The 23,174-nt window shown below is 43.1% G+C and overlaps 1 protein-coding gene across 3 annotated transcripts; it reads right to left on the minus strand.

Annotated features, from left to right (window-relative positions):
- Positions 1-252: 252 nt before the first annotated feature.
- Positions 253-22,834, minus strand: LOC118315555 (zinc finger protein aebp2). 3 transcript variants are annotated; one of them, XM_035642925.2, is made up of 9 exons: positions 22,195-22,833; positions 21,039-21,249; positions 20,590-20,697; positions 19,809-19,995; positions 18,139-18,263; positions 11,894-11,961; positions 3,396-3,509; positions 2,268-2,297; positions 253-1,187 (listed from the first exon to the last, which is right to left on the minus strand). In XM_035642925.2, exons 1-9 carry the CDS (start codon positions 22,758-22,760, stop codon positions 1,181-1,183), a joined length of 1,416 nt encoding a protein of 471 aa, XP_035498818.2. In that variant the 5' UTR covers positions 22,761-22,833; the 3' UTR covers positions 253-1,180. The 3 variants fall into 3 exon arrangements, with proteins under 3 accessions (XP_035498818.2, XP_035498819.2, XP_035498820.2); XM_035642926.2 differs by lacking the exons at positions 253-1,187; positions 2,268-2,297 and adding an exon at positions 2,304-3,091 and having other exon boundaries at positions 22,195-22,834; XM_035642927.2 differs by lacking the exons at positions 253-1,187; positions 2,268-2,297; positions 3,396-3,509 and adding an exon at positions 10,569-11,166 and having other exon boundaries at positions 22,195-22,834.
- Between the last annotated feature and the right edge of the window lie 340 nt (positions 22,835-23,174).

The raw sequence follows: 23,174 nt of genomic DNA on the forward strand, positions 1-23,174 counted from the left end.
TGTGAGTGCATGAGATATGGAAGAGCAGGACAGCCGTATTGTAGCAGACCTCTCCCTGAACCCGGTCGTCTCTGCAGGCATGTTCGCTGACAGCTGAGGCTGGCGGGGGTTCTGCCCGGCTCGCCCATTCATCAGCTCCACCACAGCAGGCTCCCAAAGCTGCTCTGCTAATGGACGCCAAATAATCCAGCCAATCCCCCCCAACGCACGCACAGGGAACTCATACTCATACAAACTATACAGACAACTTTGTCAGCATCTGTCGATTCCCCCGTTTTATTACAAACACAATTTGCAAAAGGGTCAACAGGGTAGAAAACACAACTTCGAACGATAATTCCTAATGGTGGTGATGTAAATGTATCACAGCGACTATGGTATACACAGCTCATGTTAACTTGATGAATTGGAGCGATTCACACTTTTTAAGTGTGCTGACATGTCAGAGTAATCTTTATGCTGTACTCTCTACAGACCGGGTGAGATTAAGAGCTACACTGAGTTATTGCTCCTGCAACAGTTTGCATTGTGTTGAATACAAGTCGTGACATGACTGGCACGACGCCACACTTCACCGTCATACACACAGGTAACAGTACTGAATCCAGTAAGTATAAATAGTATAATCTGTTAAGACTTTTGTTTATGTACAACATAATTACAACAAGAGCTGTTCAAATGTCCCTATATGTGATGGTTAACATAGATTATCACAGTAAATACGGATCTATTTAAAAAACGTCACCAAAATCCACAGTACAACAGCATTTTCATGGTATAAAAATAAGTTACAAATCTGCATAAATATTTTACACAAAAATGGTTATAAAATATGCTGCATTTTCTGACAAAGTTACACAAAACTGTTTTTTACACCATTGGGTATAAAGAATATTTTCAGCTTGTTAAAAAAACAACATTCATTTAAGTTTTTGATGAACACAAACTTTAAAAAACAATGTTAGTCCCATTTTACACCACTTGTCTACAACCATTTTCTGATACACAAAAATGAAAGGGGGGGGGGGGGGGGGGGGGGGGCAAATTCAAGTCTCACTTCCTTTCATCGCCACTTCACTTCCCCCGCTCAGCAGAGACAGATGAAGAGTGTCCCATTCCGTACAGACAGCCCTCCTACGAGCGAGGATTTTCCCTTAAGTATCAAGTCCACGGGTGACTCTTACAGGCTGAAAGACAGAGGGAGAGAATGAGTTGTTCCAAGTGTGTCATGAGAGAGAGTACACTAAAAGGAATGGGCTCTATCCTGGATGTTCAGACATCGAGCGGACTTCCTTAGTAGACACATCTACACTGTGTGTTCTACAGTTCTCGCTGCGCTGAACTACTGAGGACAATCAATGGAATAATAAACAATGGCCGAAAATGAATGCCGAGGGACGCGGCTTCAAAGTGGCCCGTTTCTCAATTTGCTGACTTTGCAGCAAAAACGGGAGCGGTGAAAACTGTGGGCGACAAGTAATGATCTACGATGATGTTTCACCACGGGGGAGCCGGAGGAGCGAGTCACGCTGCGTAGGCTCTGACATTACCATATCATCAAGACATCGGCATCGTTTGATGAAAAAGGAATGGGGGAAAAATTTAAATGTGTGTTACTACAGCAGAGACATGTCGCCTTAACAGTTGAGTTAACAAACAAGGAGAAGGCGGCAGCAGCAGCAGCTGTGTTGTCTGGATACACATGAAAACACCACTGTGATCTTCAGGAGCTGTGCATAGATGCCAACGTTGTCACATTAATAATTCTGTCTTTATGCAGCAGCCTCGTCTTTCTGTACCTCCGCTGACAACGCTGCAGCTACAAATGCTAAAACTTGTTAAAAATACATTTTTCCAAAAAAGGCAAAAATACCCTTATTTAATCATTTTTAAATTCAGGCATTTGTGTGCATGAAAAAAATGTAAACTTCTGTAGTTCAAATACAACAGTTGCTATCATTATTGCCATCTTTACTTGTTTTATTCTTTGTTCTGTTCTGTTTGACTCGTCTGTACAGTTAGGTTTGTGAGGTTCTGTCACTTGTCCAGCAGCTACTTTACAGTCTGTACTGAGCATTTGTTGTTTAACATGTTTGCATCAATAAACCAGGTTAAAATTACTTCTGCACTTACTGTCATTGATTCACACGATTCTAGTTGTTGGCCGAGAGCCTAACACACACACCGTGGTACTTTGTGTTGTAGTATATCAATGTGTTTTAATCTATTTTGAACACATACGCAGTTGCTGAGCAGGTTCATCTTACCTGTGCTTCAGTCGCTTTTGAGGGAGTGCTCTGAAAACACAAAGAAGTTTGTGAGGCCACTGTGTGAGAGCAACTCTGTAAAATATATCATACAATGTGATCATGTGTTTGAGCCGATTTAGATATGACGCATGTGCCGCCACAGGCACCAGTCACTTCATTTGTTTTGTGGATCTCATGCATTAGGACAACCTTGACATAAATTGGCCGAGTGCTGATGGTTATATTCAACTATGAAACCAGAGTCCAGCAGCAGCCCTCGCAGTTACTGAGCCTTCAGGTCTAATTAAAATCAGTCAGCCTGTGTGCTGATCAGCACACTCGTGTGCCATATATCTCCGGTAAGGTGACCGCTCTGTTATTTTGGGCACACATTGTTCCTCTTTCAGTATTCATTTTCAGTCTTTCATGGTGCACCATGAAGCGAACCTTGTTTTGTCTCCTTAGTGATGACTATGCAAATTCTTGCAGAGTTTCAGAGGATTTCCAAACATATATATATATATCTCGCCAATGCTTGGTGGAATTTGATGCTTCTGTTCTCATATTGTCTAACGGCTAAATATAATTATACAGGTGACAGGTAGCCTCAATATTTCTCAAGTAAAAGAAGTCATCGATTCTGAAATATCAAGGGCTCTTTAATGTGGTTGTGTGTGTGCTCTCTGACAAATCAAACCAGCCACCAGATTTGGCTCCTGTGAAGTCGTTGATATCCTTCGTGGGGTTGTACAGCTGGCAGTGTTTGCCTCTTCACACACAGACGAACAAAACAGTTCGTGTTTTCTCTGCACTTGTTTTAATCCTGATTGCTCTGGTGCCACCTGGTGGAAGAACGTGTTAATGCTACAGGTACACAGGCTCACACACTCCTTCACAGACATCCGCTCTTCCTCTCCCTCTCTCACACGCGCGCACACGTGCACACACACACACAAAGAGGTAAGGAGGGCAAAGGCAGAAGCTTCTTTCTTTTCTTGCAGTCTAATTCTTCACAAAAACCAATCGTACTGAAGGTTAGATGATGATGTGATGTTCTGAGACTAATTGAATTATCAGCAGCGTGGGCTTGTGTGTCGATGTGTGGGTTTGCACAAAGAGGCAACAATAGCGCCATTACTCACTCACCTATAGATGTTTGGGTCTAGCAGCGTGGCCGTGTCCTGCGGTAGCTGGGACAAGTGCACCACTTTAGTCTTCAGTTGACATCGCTCCGTTTCATTCACCCACACGTCAGGTAGTCTGCAAAACAACACACGCGCACAGAAAGACAGGGCATGTGGTCAGGGTTTAAGCTCGGCATTAACAAGAAAGAGAGAGGGAAAGTGGGGGCGGAGTGGAAGTGAGGTTGAATGGAGTGGGTGAGAGAGACGGACAAAGAGCCTCACTGAGTCCAGGGCACATGTTGACACCTTCCTCTGAACATCGAGTACATTTCCATGAGTAAAGACGAGGCCTTGACCGAAAGCAACGGGACAAAAGAGAAGCATCGACGCTACACCTTCATGATCAGCTGTTCACTTGTGTCGCTTGGATATCAAAGGTGGGACCAGTGAATCACTGGTGTGTGTGTGTGTGTGTGTGTGTGTGTGTGTGTGTAGATTTAAAGTGATCTAATATTAAAGAAGCTTAAAATATAGATACGAGGCCCACTGAAATCAAAACAACCTGATTTCTTTGCCTCTTATACGATGTGATGGCTTCAGAGTGGCACGCAGACACACGTGTGACATGCGGTGCTGCTCAGCTGTACCTTTACCGTACCCCACAGCTGTGTGATCCCCCGAGAAAGAAGGGAGCGTGCGAGCACTGGCGTGGCAAGTCAAGGTGCAGAAGAAAGAAACAAAGAGCTTCGCATGCTGACTGCACCCCCCCCCCTCCTCCTCCTCCAGCCTCCCCTGTCTCCACCCCCAGCATTCCCCCCGTCACCATGTGCGTCATCGCAGGAGCCCCAAGAGATGCAGACATATACGCACACACACACTTGCGCGCGCGCGCACACACGCGCACACACACACACGCACGCACACGCAGTTAGTCAAGCAGGCAGCCACCAAGCCAAATCGCTCATTCGCATGCCCAGTCAGCCCATTAAGTGGACGGTGTGCAGGTACTAGAGCTTCACGTGCGGCACATTCAGCACAACTGGGTGCAGGTAGCGATGTAGAACAAAAGGGGGGTGAGAGTAATAGAAAACTGACAAATGGAGGACAGGAAAAGAGAGATGGATGGAGGTGAAGAGAGAGTAGAGGGGAGGGGAAACACTCACTTACACAGTGGTTGCAAATCCTTTTATGGCGTTTAAGTGCTCGGGGGGTGGGGGTTAGCCACATGGGACAATTAAGTCAAATACTAAAAGTTAAGGAAACCACTTTCGCAAACTTATAATGCACCAAAATGTTGCGTTTTAACATAACCATTAAAATTTACATTATTAAACAGAATAATGTCAAATCACTATTTGACCCGGGCTCGACTGGATGTTCATTAAATCGCCCATGAGTGGATTTCTGCATGTGCCCGTTGAATAAACAATGCACACAAACTCAGACCAGAAATGTTATTCCAACAAAAAAAATGTGCACACGTACAGTACAAGCATGTGTTACACAGGAATAAAAGACTGTACACCCCGAGCCAAATACAACTCTCCATTCAAGACATGAGCTCAGAAGCTCAACTCCCCCTTCTGCTGGGAGAACTGACAGTTGAGAAGAGAAAATGAAGCTGGCGTATCGGGTCTAAGTGAACTTTCCAATTATTATGCTTTAATTAAATTCTGAAGGACAAAACACACAAACCAGAGAGTGCGTCATAACTAAAACGTAATAAAAATGCAAACAGACATTTTGTCAACAGGTTTACAATTTAACAGAAAATAGGGGAAATGCTACAAATAGAAAACCATACCATAGAAATAAAACCATATTGAAATGAAGAAACTAAGTAATCCTCCAAAGTACGAGAAATATGATGGTAAAGATATTTGAGATTACTGCATAGTTCATGGCAGTTTCTACCCATTAGCACAGATTATATACAAAAAGCCAAAAAAGGGATTAAAAGGATGTGTTTCTATTGTTGGGGTGAAAAATGTGGAACAAAGCCGATACAAATGTAAAAATGTGTAACTCACTTTTGGTTTTTATAAAAAAAAAAATCAAAAGGTATTTCTCTTTGATTATTTCTGGAAGGTATCTTAAATTGCAAAGAAAGTAGGCCGGCATATATACGCATCTTGCTTCTGCCGGAGCCTGTTCAGTCATGATTTCAGAAGATGACTGTTTACACTGTCTATATTGTTAACACTTACTGTACTATGTGTGGTGATGACTGAATAACATCAACTCAATTCAAAATGATTGCTGTTGATTTTGAAGATATTATTGATAAGCAATAATGGGATAAGGCTTTATTTTGGCGAAAGCGTAAAAAGGTTCCTTTTTTTGTTCAGTAGCGCGAAGCCAAAGTGTTTGTATCCCCTTTAATGGAGGTGAGAGCTGAAGGAGGAAGTTGAAAAGAGGCAGGGACAAGACAAGAAACAGGCAGCGGTGAAGTTTGGGTTAGTCTTGAGTTAGTGCCCTTGTGAAAAGCAAACCTCAAATAACAGAGGACCTGCAGAGTGTTAAATATACAGTCAGCACCCCTGTGTGTTTGTGTGTGCGCACAGTTACGTGCACATTCCACTCCAGAGTCACCGTAAACACGTCAGAGCGAGTGTGCTGTGGTACTGATGACTTATTATATTCTGATGTATGGGAGGCACACAGGACTGCCGCACTGGGGGGGATCAGCATGTCACACGTTTCACGCATACATACATACAAATATACACCATACCTGCACTCACACACACACAAACAGATCTTCACACCAATGTAAATAAAGACAAATGGATTTATTTTATCCTCCAGATGACACCGTTTGCTTCTGTGTGAGACGGACATGTATATTGTGAGCGAGGCCTCAGTGTGGGACAGCTACTGGGAACGGCTTCAGGCCTCGACACCCGCAATGGTGACAGGAGCAAATAAGTTCATAAAGATTCCCCAAGTTGCACATTAAATCACACACATTTTTAATGGCTTTAAAAATATGGAGCTAAGATGCAGCAACTGCAGGCGCTCAATGTCTTTATAAACTGCATCATACTGCAAAGCACGGGACAGAGGCCCAGAGAGCTGGTGGGACAGGGATTGATCAGCATTCCTTAAAGATGCATATTCAAAATATTGTTTGGTGTTCCGAAAGTTAGGTCATTTCATTGGGGACATATTTATAATTGAATAACAGATAGTTACATCAAAATCGATTTACAGACACAATCATACCTCTGAATTTCATGTCTGCAAGCAAGAAAACTGCAAAAACAACACTTTAAAGACCCAGTGAAACAGATGTCAGAGTGCTACTTGATTCAGCATATACAAACTAATAAGTTATGGGGGGGAATTGTCGCGGATAGACAATAGCATTGATTGTGCATCACGCCCCTGCAGCGGAGATGACGGTAACTAGCAGCTGAACATGGACAGTCATGACAACAGTCTGCTCTGTGTTGTCGAGGACTTCCCCCTGTGCACCGGTCGGTGACGTGCAGCATTGATAGTCACATAGCGCAAGTTAAAAATTCAAGACAAAATTATCATTGGACGCAAATTTACTTTACGCCCCTGAGTGAGTGATGAGCCATCAAACGGTTTAAACCATTATTCAGGATAAGACTTAATAATACTATGAGTGTTTTTTGGCAAATGACATGAGATAAAGGAACAATGAAAAATGCAATTTTTCATGGGGCCTATAAACTTGTATAGCCGCCTCATGGTTGTGCGCCTCCCTCAAATAGTCATGTTGCAGTAAACATTTGAGTGACATCTATGTTTATTTGACTGATTTGCCTGTGTGATTGTTTATTACTATCAGATCAAAGTAGCACTTGTTTTTCACCACATTCATAAACAGGAGCAGTGAAGCCTTTTCCTGCAATTTGGTTTCTTTTATCCTCTGCCCTTTATAGACCAGAACTGTTTATGGTTTAGAGAAATGTCGCAATATCAATGCCATAATACAATTAAGCAAGCAGAAATTGTCCACATTAGGCCTAAGACTAACTTCCCCATATTCATTGACTGTTCACTTGAAATGCAATCAGCCATTCATGTACGGCTGTTGCTCAATGATCAGATATGCACAAACAAGGGAAAAGCATTTTCACACCTCGAATAGTTGTCAATTACGGAGCATTAGTGATTATTTTTTAGGGATCCTTGATCTGTGCCCTAACTCTGCATGCCCAATAACTGTTTCCAACTTGATGTGGAAAAGTTGTTCAGAGTTTTTTTCTCCCTTGTGAGTCATAGTCAACAATTTATACCCAATGTTGCAGTGCAATGGCTCTGATCAAATTTTCTCAGCTTGCTTCTGGCTCACTTTTCTCCCATACACAGCTCTCTGGTCTCCATGTTGGCTTCACATTTTTAACAGCAAATGCAGTCTTCACAGGGGAGACAGAGTTATTTCATGTTAAAACAACCAACCAATTGAATTCACTTGAAAAATTGGTGACCTCACCTCTGTCCGATTCTTGTGAATGTGTGCATTTTAATTTGATTTTGTGAACAAACCCGAGCTGCACGGTGGTGTAGTGGTTAGCACTTTCGACCTCACAGCAAGAAGGTTCGAATCCCGGTTCAAACCAACCTGTGTGGAGTTTGCATGTTCTCCCCGTGTATGCGTGGGTTCTCTCTGGGTTCTCTGGCTTCCTCCCACAGTCCAAAGACATGCAGAAGGGGTTAGGTTCATTGAAGACTCTAAATTGACCATAGGTGTGAATGGGAGAGTGAATGGTTGTTTGTCTCTGTATGTGGCCCTGTGATAGGCTGGCGGCCTGTCCAGGGTGTGCCCCGCCTCTCGCCCAATGTTAGCTGGGATTGGCTCCAGCGACCCCCGTGACCCTTAAATGGATAAAGCGGTAGACGATGGATGGATGGATGGATGGATGGAACAAACTCGAATCCATATTCTTATATATATATATATATATATATATATATATATTCAAAGTGAGAAAATGTGAGAAGAGACCCCTGCTAGCTTTTGATTCTTGAGCTTACTGCTGAAGATAACCAACACAATGAAAACATTTTTACAAACTATCTAACAAAAGGTTTAAGAGATAAACCCTTCTTGTGTAGTGTGTCCAACATTATGTGCCAGGATGCCAGTGGCTCAAGGCGTTCACTGTCGCAGGCTGTGTAGTCTACTGTTTATTATTCAAAAGCATTCAGCAGCATTCAGGGGAATCCCTTCACCCATCCATCAGAGATTAGACAGCTATTATGGTTCTCTTTCTCCATCTCTCAGCCCCCCCTCCTAAGAAAGCTGGTGGTGGTTCGTGCTCACAACAGTTCATGTTAATCCGTTACCTATTAATCCAAATGGAGTTAATCAGTGTCAGTCAGAAAGTGAATGGTTTGCTCCAGCTTTAATAAACATGACTTCCCACATTTACACGGCTAATTATTGACTCGGTGACTGGGAAACATACACAAAGTACAGCACTTGTGTTGAGGGTCACGACACTTGATGGCTACTTACATGACTGATATCAGGACATTACAGTGAGTCACACACCAAATACTATCTTGGTCAACACTCACTATGAAACATCCATATTTCATAACAAATGACCATTTTCTAAAACCCTCTCCTCAACAGGGATTTTCCAGTCATAATTTAGGAATTGAAGAATAGCATGAAATATATAGAATAGCATAGCGTCAAGGTTTCTACTTCATCACACCAAAATATTGTGTATGAAAATCTAGTATGGCTGTTGGTTGACATTTAAAGCGTGTGTATATATATAAATTATTGTCTATCACCGTTGCTCCGTGCACGCTGCATCACCCTTTAAAAAGGGAAGGTATAGCCAATTCACTGATTGCCAACATCAATTTGGAGTCCGATTAATAATTAACTAAATAATTAAAACAACCAAAATTAACTTTTATTCCAGCAGTAGCATGTGTGTTTTCAGACATAAACTCTGGACAATGTCAGCAGAATTCACATACGAACGCATTAGGAGATTTTCCGAGTCTGTCCGTCTTTGAACCACTGTTCCAGAAATGAGTACGAATTTTGGGTTTCCCTGCCATGGTTATCATTGAAAACTGCATATGTGCCATAAAAGGGATGTCCCATAGCAACTAAAGGGGGCAGGCTTCACGAACAGTCAATAATACGCTAAAAGAAATTAGGCAAAAACAAAGAATTCATGCAAACATACTGCACAAACGTTTATCTCCTGGTAAACATCTGTTAGGAGATAATAAAAAGGCCACTCAGTCTAAGATATCACTGTGCATTTCCTTCACCACCCCTCTATGGATTCGTTATGCGTATTAATGAACACTCACTCATTAATAGAACACTCATCGACCGCGGGGGATATGTATGACTCAGTAGCGTCACTGATTTCTCCTGCATGGCCCAAGCCAAAAGGCATCTCAGTCTCATTTTCTATCTTTCTGTTTAATTCTCTCCCCGTCATTTATTCTCTCTGGTTTCATTCTGCCTCTTCTCCACATTACTCTCTCCCACAACCCATTTTCTTCCCACTCCCATCTTTCACTTTCCTCCATTCTCTGTCTCCGCCACGCCTTCCCTCATCCATCCTGCCTTTGAGTCCGAGTATCAATCTCCATCTCTGTCTCTCTGTTTGGAATTAATCTGACGAGTCTTTCCTGATCACCAAACTTCATCTTTCTCTTCCGCTCCCTCTACCTCATTATTTCTCAATGCACAAGATTAAACTCCCACTGCCGGGTGAGGAGGAGATTGCAGAGGTGGATCAGAGAGGGGGAAAGGAGCGGAGGAAAGACGGGCGGCTGAAGGAGCAAAAGGATGAGAGTACAAAGGTTTAGCTACAGTTTGTTCATCCCAGACTGTCAGCTGCAATGTCCTTCATGATGCATCATTCAGGTTTCTCTGCCCAGTGCCATCTAGTTTTCACTAAATCTGTTTTTCTCTTCTCCAGCCTCTTCATTGTATCCTTTGACCTTGCGGACCCCCCTCCCTTTCATCTCCCACCTCTCCTTTGCCCTTAGTCTCCCTCTCTTTCATTCTTCCCCTTTCTTCTCTCTGATCATCTTCAGAGGGCATAGAGTCAACCCTTTAATGGGAGGGTTGCAAGTGTGGTAGGAGCCCTGCTGAGAATCACAGCATCCTGTGAAGCGCTTATCCTTTTTTCACACCTGAAGTTTTTAGTTTGGTGAAATCAGACTCTGGTTCGTTCTCCCCATTGGTGCAATTTGTTTGGGCAGGTTTGAAAACAGTAATTGCTCTCAGGAGCTGACCAAAACAAATCAAAACAAAGGGCATAAGGACCCTTTGGAGGAGGTGATCTCAGAGGGGTCCCGAACAAAGTCAGAAGTGGGTAATTTGTGGTGGGGACGTGATCCAACCCAGCTAGCAGGTCTGCAAGTTTGAGCCAAACAGCAGAATATTGCGAAGAGAGGAAGATAGGAAGATTTATTGCAAACCCTGACACGAACAAAGACCACCATGTTGACTGCACGACTGAATGGAAAGGAGAATCATAAAAATCAGAGACAGATAAACATACATTGTCGATGTGCACTTGTACATACATGCACCTCGAAAGCTCAAAAAGGAAATGTTTGTGTGGCAGACACAGGCTTTACTCCCCCACCCTCCCCTCTTCTGCATGCTCTCCTGTGGCACCACAAGACTGGAGAATGACAGGCACTGCCCGTCTCCTGCCACCAGCAGCCAACATTCCCGAAGCCCCTGGAGAAGAACACCAAAACCTGGCAAAACCTCCTGCTTCAGCCTGTTCAAGGCGGGAATGTTGTTCCCTCATGCTGCCTCACTGTATGAACACAGAATGGGGGGGCTTTGATGAAGCAATAACATGGAAGTGGAAATATAGTCATAGTCAGGTCGGCATCTGTGTAACGTCTATTAATGGAGATTCGACAGGCAAAGCTGGCAAAATCAGGAAACTTCATAACAGCAATGCAGCAGGAACTCTGATCTCTTGTCTTGATTCCCTCGCTCCCCTCAAATCCCTTTTCCTCATCTTCAACTCCGCACACCTCCAACACCCAGATGGACAATGGCATGACACCCCAAGTCCAGCGGCCAGTCCCATCCCCACCATTTCCCCCACCATCACAGTCAGTTTACCGCATTCAACAAGGCCAGAGGACAATCACCAAAGGGTGCTTAAAGGTGTGTATGTGTGAAACCAAGGACGGCTTCGGGGGCCCTGTCCAGTCCAACCACCCAGTTGAGTGAGATGGCAAGCTGTTTGCAACCAAAGGGAAGTAGATGATACAGCCACAACATTTTACCACTACTACATGTGATGTGCAACATAGTGACACTAATGTTAAGGTATGTTATTGCTCATGAAATTTAACAGTTACTAGTACTCTGTTCTTTCCTTCATGTATTGCATCATCATTTGCAATTTATGACTCCTTTGTATTATGTTTATATATTTTTTCTATCTTTATCTTAGGATCCTATATCAGCTCATATAAGACAAGCTAGAGGTTCATGCAGATGATGTATACTGTAGGATATTTACTCACATGTCCTCAGGAGTCCAATGCAGGAGAACCTTCACCTTGCCAGTCCCCTCTTTCCTTCTGGCCAGCACCTGCACAGAGACAAGTGAGCAAAATCACAAGTTGAGTTCTACAAGAAAGAAACTAGTACTGACAGACCAGGAAAATGGCAACTCCTGTCTTTTTGATGCCATTTCATACAGTTAATTTGTCTCAGCATCACTGCTGTCATTTGGCATATGGATACCCAAATATACCTTATCATAACCAAATTGACCAATGAAAGGTTACCACCAAATATTGACAAAAGGCACACAATTCAACGAACATATTTTGGCACATTTTCATCATTTCAAGCCAATTTGTTATTTTACGAGCACCAGATTTGCCCAAATGTGTTGGGTTTGGCTCACACTGCAGCAGTGTAATTTCTTCTGTGGAGAATCAGCTTCAAAGACGTGCCCCAATCCTGGCCCCATCTCTAACGAATAATTAGGCTACATGCTTCAAACATCCCACCAAGTGATGTGGTGGGTGATCATTACACTAATAAGCAATGTGAGCAATCTTAATAATGCATGCAAGAGCTCAGTGAGATTTCTATTTTCAACGGGATCTATCCCATACTCCCGCGCAACATATTGCAAGACCAAGTAATACGAATTTAGACAAATGTTTGATGCCCCAAGTATTTGGACTTAACTGAGAGCTGCTTATCACAGCTGGCACCGTAGAAGAAAGAGATGGGATATAAACAAGTCCCCTTTCCTGTTGTCAGAACAGTGCATCGTAGTGACAGTCGAACAACCTGTGTGCCACTAATATGGCCCGATGTGTTTGATTCTTTGTGTTCTGGTAGCTGCTCCAACTACTCACGACGTAATGTGCCAACACAACCACAAACTTCAAGGCTTTCCTTCTTGTGAAAATACACTAAAGACAATACCATATTTCCTGAAGAGTTGGGTCCTTTTAATGTATAACATTTCATCTATCACGCTGTGTTGTGTTTATAGTAAAACTGGCCAGGAATCCACACAAATATTGTCAGTAGGTAAAAGAAAGGCTAGAAAAATAACCAGCAGTGTCAAAAATAGCCACAGATATAACCTCTTGCGTCAATTGGCTCTTTTTTGTGAGGAATGCCTATATTTAGGATAGTGAATGAGTTCAGATGTGAAGAACTTCTCTTACGCACATGAATATCTGAAATTATTTTTATGACTCTAGGGACTGGCTGCGGCATTGATGGAAACTGGTTTGAGGACAGGAGGGAGGAGGCTCCACCGAGACAAGAGACACAGAGACAGAGACCTAGAATCACTTCTCTCCTCCTCTTACTACTTACAACCCTCCCACTTTAACCAAATGATGTACTAATTATTGTTGTAAGGAACCTCAATTAGTTTGATTTGATCTCATCAATATTGCACATGTCTGTATCTTCTGTCCCCCACAAAAGAAGATCTGAGTGTTATTTTTATCTTTCCATACTTTCTCCAAGCAAATGTATTAGATTATAGCTCATTCCCCTTTGTTCGCAATGCTGGAGGGGCTTTGTGAAAGACATTTATATTTATATTCTGATAAGCTTCCAGGTATAGAGTTGTCTGGAAGAAGTCTTTAGGAAAACAAATGGGACAAACACAGTTACAGACGGAATCATTTTTTTGGAAGAAAGATTAAGGCTAGGTTAGCAGATATGAATTTTGTTTTTGCTGGCCTGGTGCCATCACATTTATCTGTGGGAAGCCTCGTGAATAGCAGCCAAGTTGGCAAATCAAACCATGTTGTTGCCTCTTGTTTGTGATATATTGTTCTCACATAAAACCCCTTAGAGTGGACAAGAGAACAAGAAGGGGGAGCAAAGCTGCAGTAACCGCATGAGTGATGAACCTGAGAAAAAGTACCCACGCTCGAACAGATATACTTTTGATATGAAATCTAAACATAATGGCATATACAAACAAATATGAGTTAGGCGGGAAGAACCAGTGGAGATTTCTGAATCCATTTGCCTGTCAGTGACTCACAGAAAGGATGGGATAGAGTGTAACACGGAGTAGACGTTGGGGCGTCTTGATGTCTGCCTGCAATCTCTGAAAGATGTATGTGAAAATATAGGTAAGATGTCATTAGTTAGATTGTGGTGTCTGCCCCCAGAGATATACTCACTTTTAACCGTGCGATTGCGCAGAGTACGCGTCACTGGAGGATACATTAGAGGGCACACCAAAGAGCTCAGACTGTAAAGAGCAACCACATTTGCATGATGTTAAAAATAAACATGTATATTTATAGAATGGATCTGATCCCAGCTATTTGGACTTGCATGTTTGTGATGGTGCTATGGTAAAGACACGGCACACAGATGCACGGAAGTGCGGACTAAAACCTTCTGCCATCCTAATTCCCCAATAAAATCCCACCTTCCCTTTAAATGTGTCCACTAATCCACATGGAGATACAATGTTTGTTATTACCGTCTCTCTGTTCAAATCAGTCTTAAGTAAGTAAATAGGTCTTCCTCTTTTTTTAATTCAATGATCATCTCTTGGCCCCTTTTTTGCATGAATCTTGTTAAACTACCTCTGAATGATCTGCTAGCCTTGCACCATTGCTTGGATAGCTACCACTCGTCCAATGTTAATACACATGAAGGAGTGGGAATGACAACAGCGTCTGGCTAAAGCATTAGCACAGTCCAGTGCCTGCTGCAATGGGCCCCAACAACAAGTGTTTCAAGACCTGCGGCTGAGAATCGGTACACCACCAACTGCTTTACTGCCCTTTTAATTTAAAATGCATAGCCGTTAACCTGTGCCCTCCGGGCCCTCGCAGCACCAGGCTAATGGTCACAAACCCAGGATACACTTGAAGAGTGTAGAGGCTGAAGATTGAAGAGGTGGGCTTGTGTTTAAGCAGCATGAAGTGATTTGTGAGCTGAGTGGTTTGATGATGGCAGTTGATGCTTTAAGGGACAGATCCTAATCCTCTCTAGACCCAAAAGAGGGAGGTAAGAGACAGAAATGGAGAGAGGGAGTGAGAGCAGGGAGAAGTACGGAGTAAACAGCGGATATTAGTGTGGCTCCAAAACAAAGCAGTGAAAGGGGCTGGAACAAAGCTTGGGAAGGGCAGGACTGCTAAAACTGGGTGCCGGTCTAGTGTCAGGGGTCAAGCTGTGGATGACGCAGATTGGCGCAACAAAAATATCCCATCATAAACATGACTAAGTTGCTCTGGCGTGTCAGCAGGACCACGGGCCAAACTCCACAGATCCCCCACAGCTCTGCTCTATCTCCCCGGGCCTGGGGGGGCCCGCTGGGGCCTGGGGTCTGACGCAGCACCACAGTCCTTCTCCACCACAATCGTCCATGGGGTTGGAGAGAAGGAGACGATCAACTGGCCAGATTTTCTTCCGATTCCATGACCCCGACCTTTACTTCACCACTTTCTCTCCAAGTCTCAGTTTTCTCCCCCTCAGCTGGCGGGCTATTCCTCCTCCTCAGTCTGTGTCCAAATATGCAGTTTACCTCTCTTAACCTCTTCCCAAGCTTTATCTTCATTTTTTCCCCTGAGCTTTTATTTTAAAATCCTTGGCTGCAGGAGAGCAGTTAAGGTTAGTAGGAGCAGAACGGAACAGACGAGAGTTGAAAGGGACTGTGCGAAGAGCAAGGCAACACTGTAGTGAACTGCAATTACATGATTAACATGAGCAGAAGCTTTGACCATTGGATTGTCTCAAACTGCATCCAACATTCCACTTTCTCAATAATGCTTAAATAATTGCCAGTGGGAATGCATTTTAAATGGGAAACAGATGCATGACATCTGAAAATCTACATGCATGCATTAGAGATGGCTGCATAACATGCTGGTCAATGACACCTTCAAATTTAAACTTCCTGATTGGGTCATTTGATGTCACTTTTCTATCTGCGAGTAGCGTTCAACAATGAGGGCTTTAATATCATTAATATAACTACTGTTTACCCACTTCAAAAATCTTACAATGACAATATGATCTTCTCCTTGTTTTTTGATTGTTTAAGAAAGTTGTAGTTAAAAAGAAAATAGGTTACTGACATATTTCTTTAACACCGGGACCGTTTGATCCTATGTAATGCAGAACAATTTTCTCTTTGCTTTAATTCATCTTTTGGGTTTATGTGTGACATGAATTGGTATCTGTCATAAACTACTTATTGATATCAATAAGATTATAAAAACCAACATTTTACCTGTGTGCATATGTTTGTGCCTTCAAATGTATCCACCTATTCCAGCGGATTAAGTCAAATGTAAACGGTTCCAGGAGATGTTTCCACTTTTCTCTTAGGGGAGAAAATGTATACGAACTGCAGATTCTTGCTGCTCATGACTACACCAATTATTTCTGCTGGTTTAGCTAGAGATAGCATGCAAAAAAAAAAGCACGCCAAATCTATTATTTATATAGGAAGGCACTCTTGAAGGGGAGCCACACCGGACGGCTAATTCTCTAGGTAAAGTGCTACAAAAAGAAAATGACATTTTGACATGTGACAGTAGGAAAAAGCACAGGTATAAATATTGAAATCAATTAGTGGAATCTTGAATAGAACATAACAGTCATTAATGTCATCAGGAACACCTGCACCATTCATACTGTGACAAGTCACAATGTCTGCTGGGAAAAAAAGGTCAATATAGGACAAATGCCCCGAGGAAACCACAGCGAACAGAATCACTGCCGCTGATTAAAGACCAAGTTTCAATATGAATATAATGGGAGACTAGGCTGAGAAAAACAAAGTGTATTGTGCTTACTTTACTCATGTACAGTATGTGAATGAAAGAGGAATGAGGCAACACAAATGGTTCTTTCTGTTTCCAGCTCATATGCAAAAATGACAGGTCAAACCATTTGAGGGCTCTGAACAGGAGACAGGGCGCCCCCTAGTGGAACTGAATAAGAAAACCAGGTTTGTTTTTTTACACTACATACATTTTTAGCTGATGCTTTTGTCCAAAGCGAATTACAATATGTGCATTTAACCATGACAATATTACACAAAATATGCAAGAATCATTCAAGTACATAATAATCTATCAAATTGGCAATCATTAATTCATCCATTTATTTATTTATCTTATAGTTAACCTTAATAAAGAATTCACCCCTCCACTCTTAGAAAACCTTGTGAGTGAGAAAAGGTGAATCTTTAACCAGAAAAGTTGTTTTTTTCCTGTGAGTGCTCATGTGTTCCCCTTAACAGTGAGGTGCAAGGGCACTTTACAGCTCATTAATAATGGACGATGCACTGGGCTCAGAATGGACTGAGCACAATACACAAAAGCAATCCAATTGAGTTTCCTGTGAAGCTTGATTCAGAGAAAAACAACGTCAAGCCTTGGGGCGATTCACAAGGTTCACCTCAAGTGCACAGAATGAAAAAAACACAAAAAAAGACACAATCGACAGTGATTCTTTCACGCCCCCTGATGTCCAAAAAGAAAATAAAAAAAACATTTCAGATACCAAGCACACAAATGTGAACACTCAGACGGTCCATATTCATTAGACAACTTTCAATTTAGACATGAAATAGAATAATACTGACTGTAATCTTGATATACTGTATGTTCTCATTAGTGTCTCATAAGTCATATGCTGATGCTTTGATTTGTCTATTGTGTATGTGCAAACGCAAGAATACTGCTTCCACTGCTGCTACATTGAGCCTTGAACACTCATACGCAGAGATAGAGATAAAGACCGATAATGGTTAATGAACAATTCAATTACTACACAGGCTCCTCATAATAAAGTCAGGATATTTTTTTTAATCCCTGTGATTTCAAATGTAAAATAATAGTGCAACTAAAAATTAACCGCTGACTTAGACTTGTGTAAATCGAAGTGGCTTTTAAAAAAAGTACAAACGTTGTGTATCATCATCATCATCATCACAAAAGCATGTTTTACTTAAATTTGAAATTAGCATAATATTTTGCCTGCATTCAGTGATTCATGTCATAACTTTTCAACTTTAGTTATATCAACACTGTGGAGTGGTAAACAAAATTATGATTTAGCCAATATTTTGTACAGTCACCCATAGAGCAGAATAATGCATCTGATAATTAAAAAATACAAACATAAAATAAAATAAATAGTGTCTCTGAATATCCACTTCCCATTACTCACTGTCTATAGAGCCATCCATCTGAGAACAGGTAGCCACTGTTGAACACTACAAGACATAGAAAAGTACTGAAGCACTCACCGAACTGTGGAAGACCACGCTGTGGCCATTGCCCACGCTTTCAATGTGGGTGGCGAGGTTGAGGCAGATGGCCCGGTGGCGAATAGCATCCATGGTCTGAGCGTCAAAGAAGTCATGTGGCCTCGCTGGAAGGGAAAGAGGACGGCCTGATGAACTCGATTCAAACAAACGTGACACCAGTGTTGCCACTGAAGCCCTCACTTATTAAAAAAACTCCATTGCTTTCCCTCATCTTGCTGACTAACCAAAATGACATCAAAATGATCTCATGGATGAAAAATGCCATTCCAGCAACAAAAAAAGTCGTCAGTAAAAAAAAAAAAGAAAAAAAAAGAGGTGAAACTTTCCTTTAAAACCTGCAGTAATTACATTCTTATGGTTGAGTTGCCGAACAGTCCTTATTCAGTGGTAAAGAACCGAAGGGCCTCTTTTCATTTGACTTCTGAATTCCTTCACACATTTTGTGAAATGGAGCTAAGGATGTTCACTGACCTCTTGCTGCACTAAAAGACACTTCATCTGACATACATAATATTTTCTTAATGCAAGAGAGATCTTTAGAATAAAATATACATTTTTCTTGTAGTTTTATTTTGATGTTCTTGTTTGTTTGTTTTAATTTCTGGAAAATTGTCTCATGAATGAAATGCTTTTTGGCATTTAACTATGAGCTGTTCCAATTCATGAGTGTTCTTTAATGCACCACTATAAGAACTCAGCTGAATTACTGAGCATCAGTATAAGACAGTTTACTTGATGGATGGATTATTATTTGAACCAGGAACCTTCTTGCTGTGAAGCAGGTACCAGGTATAAAGTCTTTTAATGGCCATGGAAATCTTCCAACACAAACTCAAAGTAATGATAATGATATGCATTTTACAGCCGCAAACTTCTTTTTTGTCTGTAATGTTAAAAAAATTAACAATTAGATTTGGCTTATGCACTTCACACTTGAGCATTTATTTACATCATATGGATTCAAAGGACAAAAAACAGATAAGTAGAGGTGTACGAGTAGAATCAATAATATTTTGGTTTGCATAATGCAGAGACAGACCCAGGCGTTCTACACAGGCACTACATCAAAAATATGTTCAGCTTAAATAAATAGTAATTAACCGGTTAACCAATAACATAAACAATAAGAACTTAGACCGATTAATATAATTTTAAAAGTTAAATTATCTCAGAAATGCTTCCCACGACTATATAATATCTATTCTATTTAATAAGTAAATAAATAAGCAATTTAATATTTTTATACAGGAAACAACAGTTGTACACAAAGCACTTGGCGTTCAGTAGAAAGTCTAGATACTTTATGATGTTTACTTAAACTTAAATACATGTAGTGTTTGTTTGGGCCTGCAGGTGTGTGATGATGTGTGAATCCTCATGTTCTAGTGTTTAAGCCTCTATTTAAACATGTAAAAATAGCACCCTAGTTCTAAATAAAATTATTATAATTGTATTGGGACATCTTAATGCACAGCAGACCCTCATGCATTCTAAACAGAACTTTTTTTATCTTGTCTGTTAACCGTTAACTGTCCATAAATGAGTTGTTGGCTATACAAATTCAAAGTGAACGATACCGACTCACCAACAAAGAAAAGAGTGAGATCACAATGAAACGGGGTTAGTTTGTGTGGCTGTTAGGTACGTACGTAGGGAGCACCTGCGTTTGTTCTTGAGCTTCTTCCTCTTGTTGAGTCCAGCCTTGGAGGGCGACTCCTCTTTGAGTCTTGCCTGGCTGGACATCTTGGAGGAGCTCTGCTGGTTGAAGTGACTGGGTACGTGGCGAGCCAGCCCTCCCTGGGAAGCAAAGCTGGCATTGCAGCCACCGACTACACACTGCAGGAGAGCACAAAGACGCAGAATATACGGTACAAAAAGAAGACAACTTTTCAAACAAGCTACGGACAAAATGTCATTTCAGTTAATGGTGTGGCCAACACATATAGCGAAGCAACTACAGCTGCTTTCAGACATGAACTGAAGTCCGGACATTTCCTGAAATATTGCGGAGGGGCTTGTATGTGAGAACGCACATGTTCGCAAAAGTTGCTCCAGACATTTTTCAAAACTATACCTGCCAGCCCCCTGGTAAAGAAAATGCCCCTGTGAGCCCATGTGAGAGAATACAGCAGGAAAATCTCTGGATGATTCACAGCTTTCCGCAGTGTTGCACAGAGTTTCCTTGCAGCTGTGAATGTGTCTGACTTGGACAATCTCCTGCTGCACTCATCATGTGTGAAGGGAAAATTCCGGAAACTGTCTGCACGCAATTTTTCGAACATTTCCCGATAGTATGAATGATGTATGAAAACAGCTATAGATGTAACTCAACCCAAATGTTGATACTGTGAGCTTTACCTATACAGATTATATTATATCAATAACATTAATGTTATTATATCAATAACATTAATTTGAATTGTCTTGTACCTTGAAGGGCTTATCTCCACTGTGGGTCAACATGTGTCTCTGGAGCCAACTCTGACTGGTGGACGGTGTGTTATACACCTTGCAACCCTTCCACAGGCACACAAACACCTGGGGAACACAGAAAGAGAAGACCAAGGGGTTTCTATGGGAGCATATGATACAGGTGGAGAAAAGTAAAAGTAAAAGGAGTTGTACATTGTAACACAACAGTGAAAAAGAGAGGTTAATTGCAAAAGACAGCTTGGGAAAGAATTGTTGCACAGAAAGAAAAACGGAAAGACGTTCTCTCTCTGTAAAGTTTCCCTAATGAAAACGTCCATTCACTGGACTCTGGGGACTTTCACATCTTAAGCCTACGGGTGGAAGAGGTTGGTGTACAATTAAAAAAAGGACATAAGCTTAGTAGGACATCCACACAAAGCGTGTACAAAACGTCAAAGTCTACGAACCCCTCCTCTCTGTCCATCCACATGAATGCCCCTGATATGCTCGGCCAGATCGGGGCTGGAGTTGAAGCACTGCGGACAGAGGTCCCAGCAGCAGGAGTAAGCCACGGTCTTCGCCCCAGAGGAGCTGGCGTTGCTCTGCCCGTTCATCATGGCAGGAGTGGAGCGTCCGCTGGACACGGTGCTCTCCATCTCCATCAGGGTGCTGCTGATGCTGAGCGTTAGGAGAGAAAGAGCGACACGGTCATCGAGGATGTCTTCGCAGCTTGGATCGGGCTTTACCCACACAGCCGCGAGGAACAGGTGCAAATACCACTTGCCACATTACATAGTCACCATGCGTGAAAGCCTCGCGGCTGCAACCGATTTTCCACGCGTGCCACTTTCATCACTCATACAAAATCCATTATATCGCTTTAAAAATCGTTTTAAAACCAGGGCTTGTAGGGAAAAGTTGACTTATTTGACAATCGATAATTGACAATTGATTTGCCATAACCATTTCCAGTCCAGTGTCTCAGGCACTTTCAGCAGAATTAGCTTCGACAAATGTAATTTTCCAAATCTGTTTTTCTTGACTGTTACTTCCCTGTATGTTGTTCTCACCAATGTTATATTTGAGATTTTGTCGAAAAATAAAATCCCCCTCCACCTACTGGAGGTGCAAAGTCTTTCTCACCTTCAAAAGGTGTACAGGGTTGGACCATAAATGATCTGTGTGTGTGTGTGTGTGTGTGTGTGTGTGTGTGTGTGTGTGTGTGACTTAACTACTTTGTAAAGTATTCATGATCCAATAAGCACAAAGGAGGGGGATGTGGAAATATTAAAAACATCTAGTACATACACATTAAATAATACATCACCAAGGTAAAATAAATATGACGGGAGGGGTGTCGGCTGAAAATATTTGGGTTGGCAGGTTGATAATATGAAAGAGTCTATTTCTTGCCAGGTGTTTTGCTCCTGTTAAGAACACAAACTCAAATGCATCGTCACCCTGCACTCGTCCCACAGACAAGAGTGGCGGCTGTCACACGCCCCCCGCACCGCACCGCACCGCCCCGCACCCCCTCCACACCGCCCCGCACCGCCCCGCTCCACACCGCACCGCCCCGCACCGCCCCGCTCCACACCGACCCGTCATCTCGCCCACACCGACCTGTCCTCCGAGTCCATGCGGCTCAGCGGTTCCCCGTCCGAGGATGACATCTCCACACTCGGCCGCCTCTTGTCGTCCAGCTCCCCGCCGCCGCCGCCGGGCTTCTCGCCGTCTTCACCCACTGCCTTGCTCTTCTCGCAGTCCGCCCCCGAGCACCGGCCGTCTTCTCCCGGTTCCTCCTTCGCCTCTTTCGCCCCGCCGTCGTCGGCGGACTCGCTGTTGACGCCTCCGGAGCGTCGCTCGGACTCCTCGGGCTTCGGCTCCCTGGGCTCGGACTCCTCGGGCTTCGGGCCCGGCTCTCCGGGAGCGACCGTCGCCTCCCGGTTGTCCGTTACGGCGCCGCCGTGCGCCTCCTCCGCCTCGCCCGCGGCCTTGTCCGCCCCTCCAGCGGGCGTCTCGTCGCCGGCCTCCGCGCCAGCCTCTTCGCTCTGTACGTTACCGTCGGGCTCCTCCGTTTCCGTTTCGACGGGGGCCTTCTCTTCTTCCTCGCCCTCGTTCGCCTCAGCGGTCGGCGCGTCGTCCTCGGCGCCCATCGCTGGTGTCTCGTCTGCGGACGCAGCAGCCATTTGTGCAGCGCACGAACCGTGGGACAGTTTCGGTATCGACGTTCAGCCGCGGCTCGCGGCGGAGGGAGGGGGCGGGCTCAAATCACACCGCGCGCGCTCTGATTGGCCACAGGCAGCACGAGGAGGGCGGACTCTGACGTTGGTATTTAAACTTCCCGTGCGCTCCCATGTGTTCCGTGTCTTCTTCTAGACAGAGGAGTCAGTGTTTACTGCCGCCCGGGCTCCTCGGTTGGGGCGAGGGGATCGACATCTGCAACACAACCGCTTTATTCAGGGGTTAGTGATTCCCACAGGTCTCAGTTATGAGGCCTTCATAATGATCGAGCAATCAACACGAAATATGGTCAGAGGAAATATAAAGCAAATGAAAATTGACAGCACATCTGTCCTGAAGTCTCCATTAATCTATTCAGA

The sequence above is a fragment of the Scophthalmus maximus genome, chromosome 7, assembly GCF_022379125.1.
Source record: "Scophthalmus maximus strain ysfricsl-2021 chromosome 7, ASM2237912v1, whole genome shotgun sequence".
NCBI classification, from domain to species: domain Eukaryota; kingdom Metazoa; phylum Chordata; class Actinopteri; order Pleuronectiformes; family Scophthalmidae; genus Scophthalmus; species Scophthalmus maximus.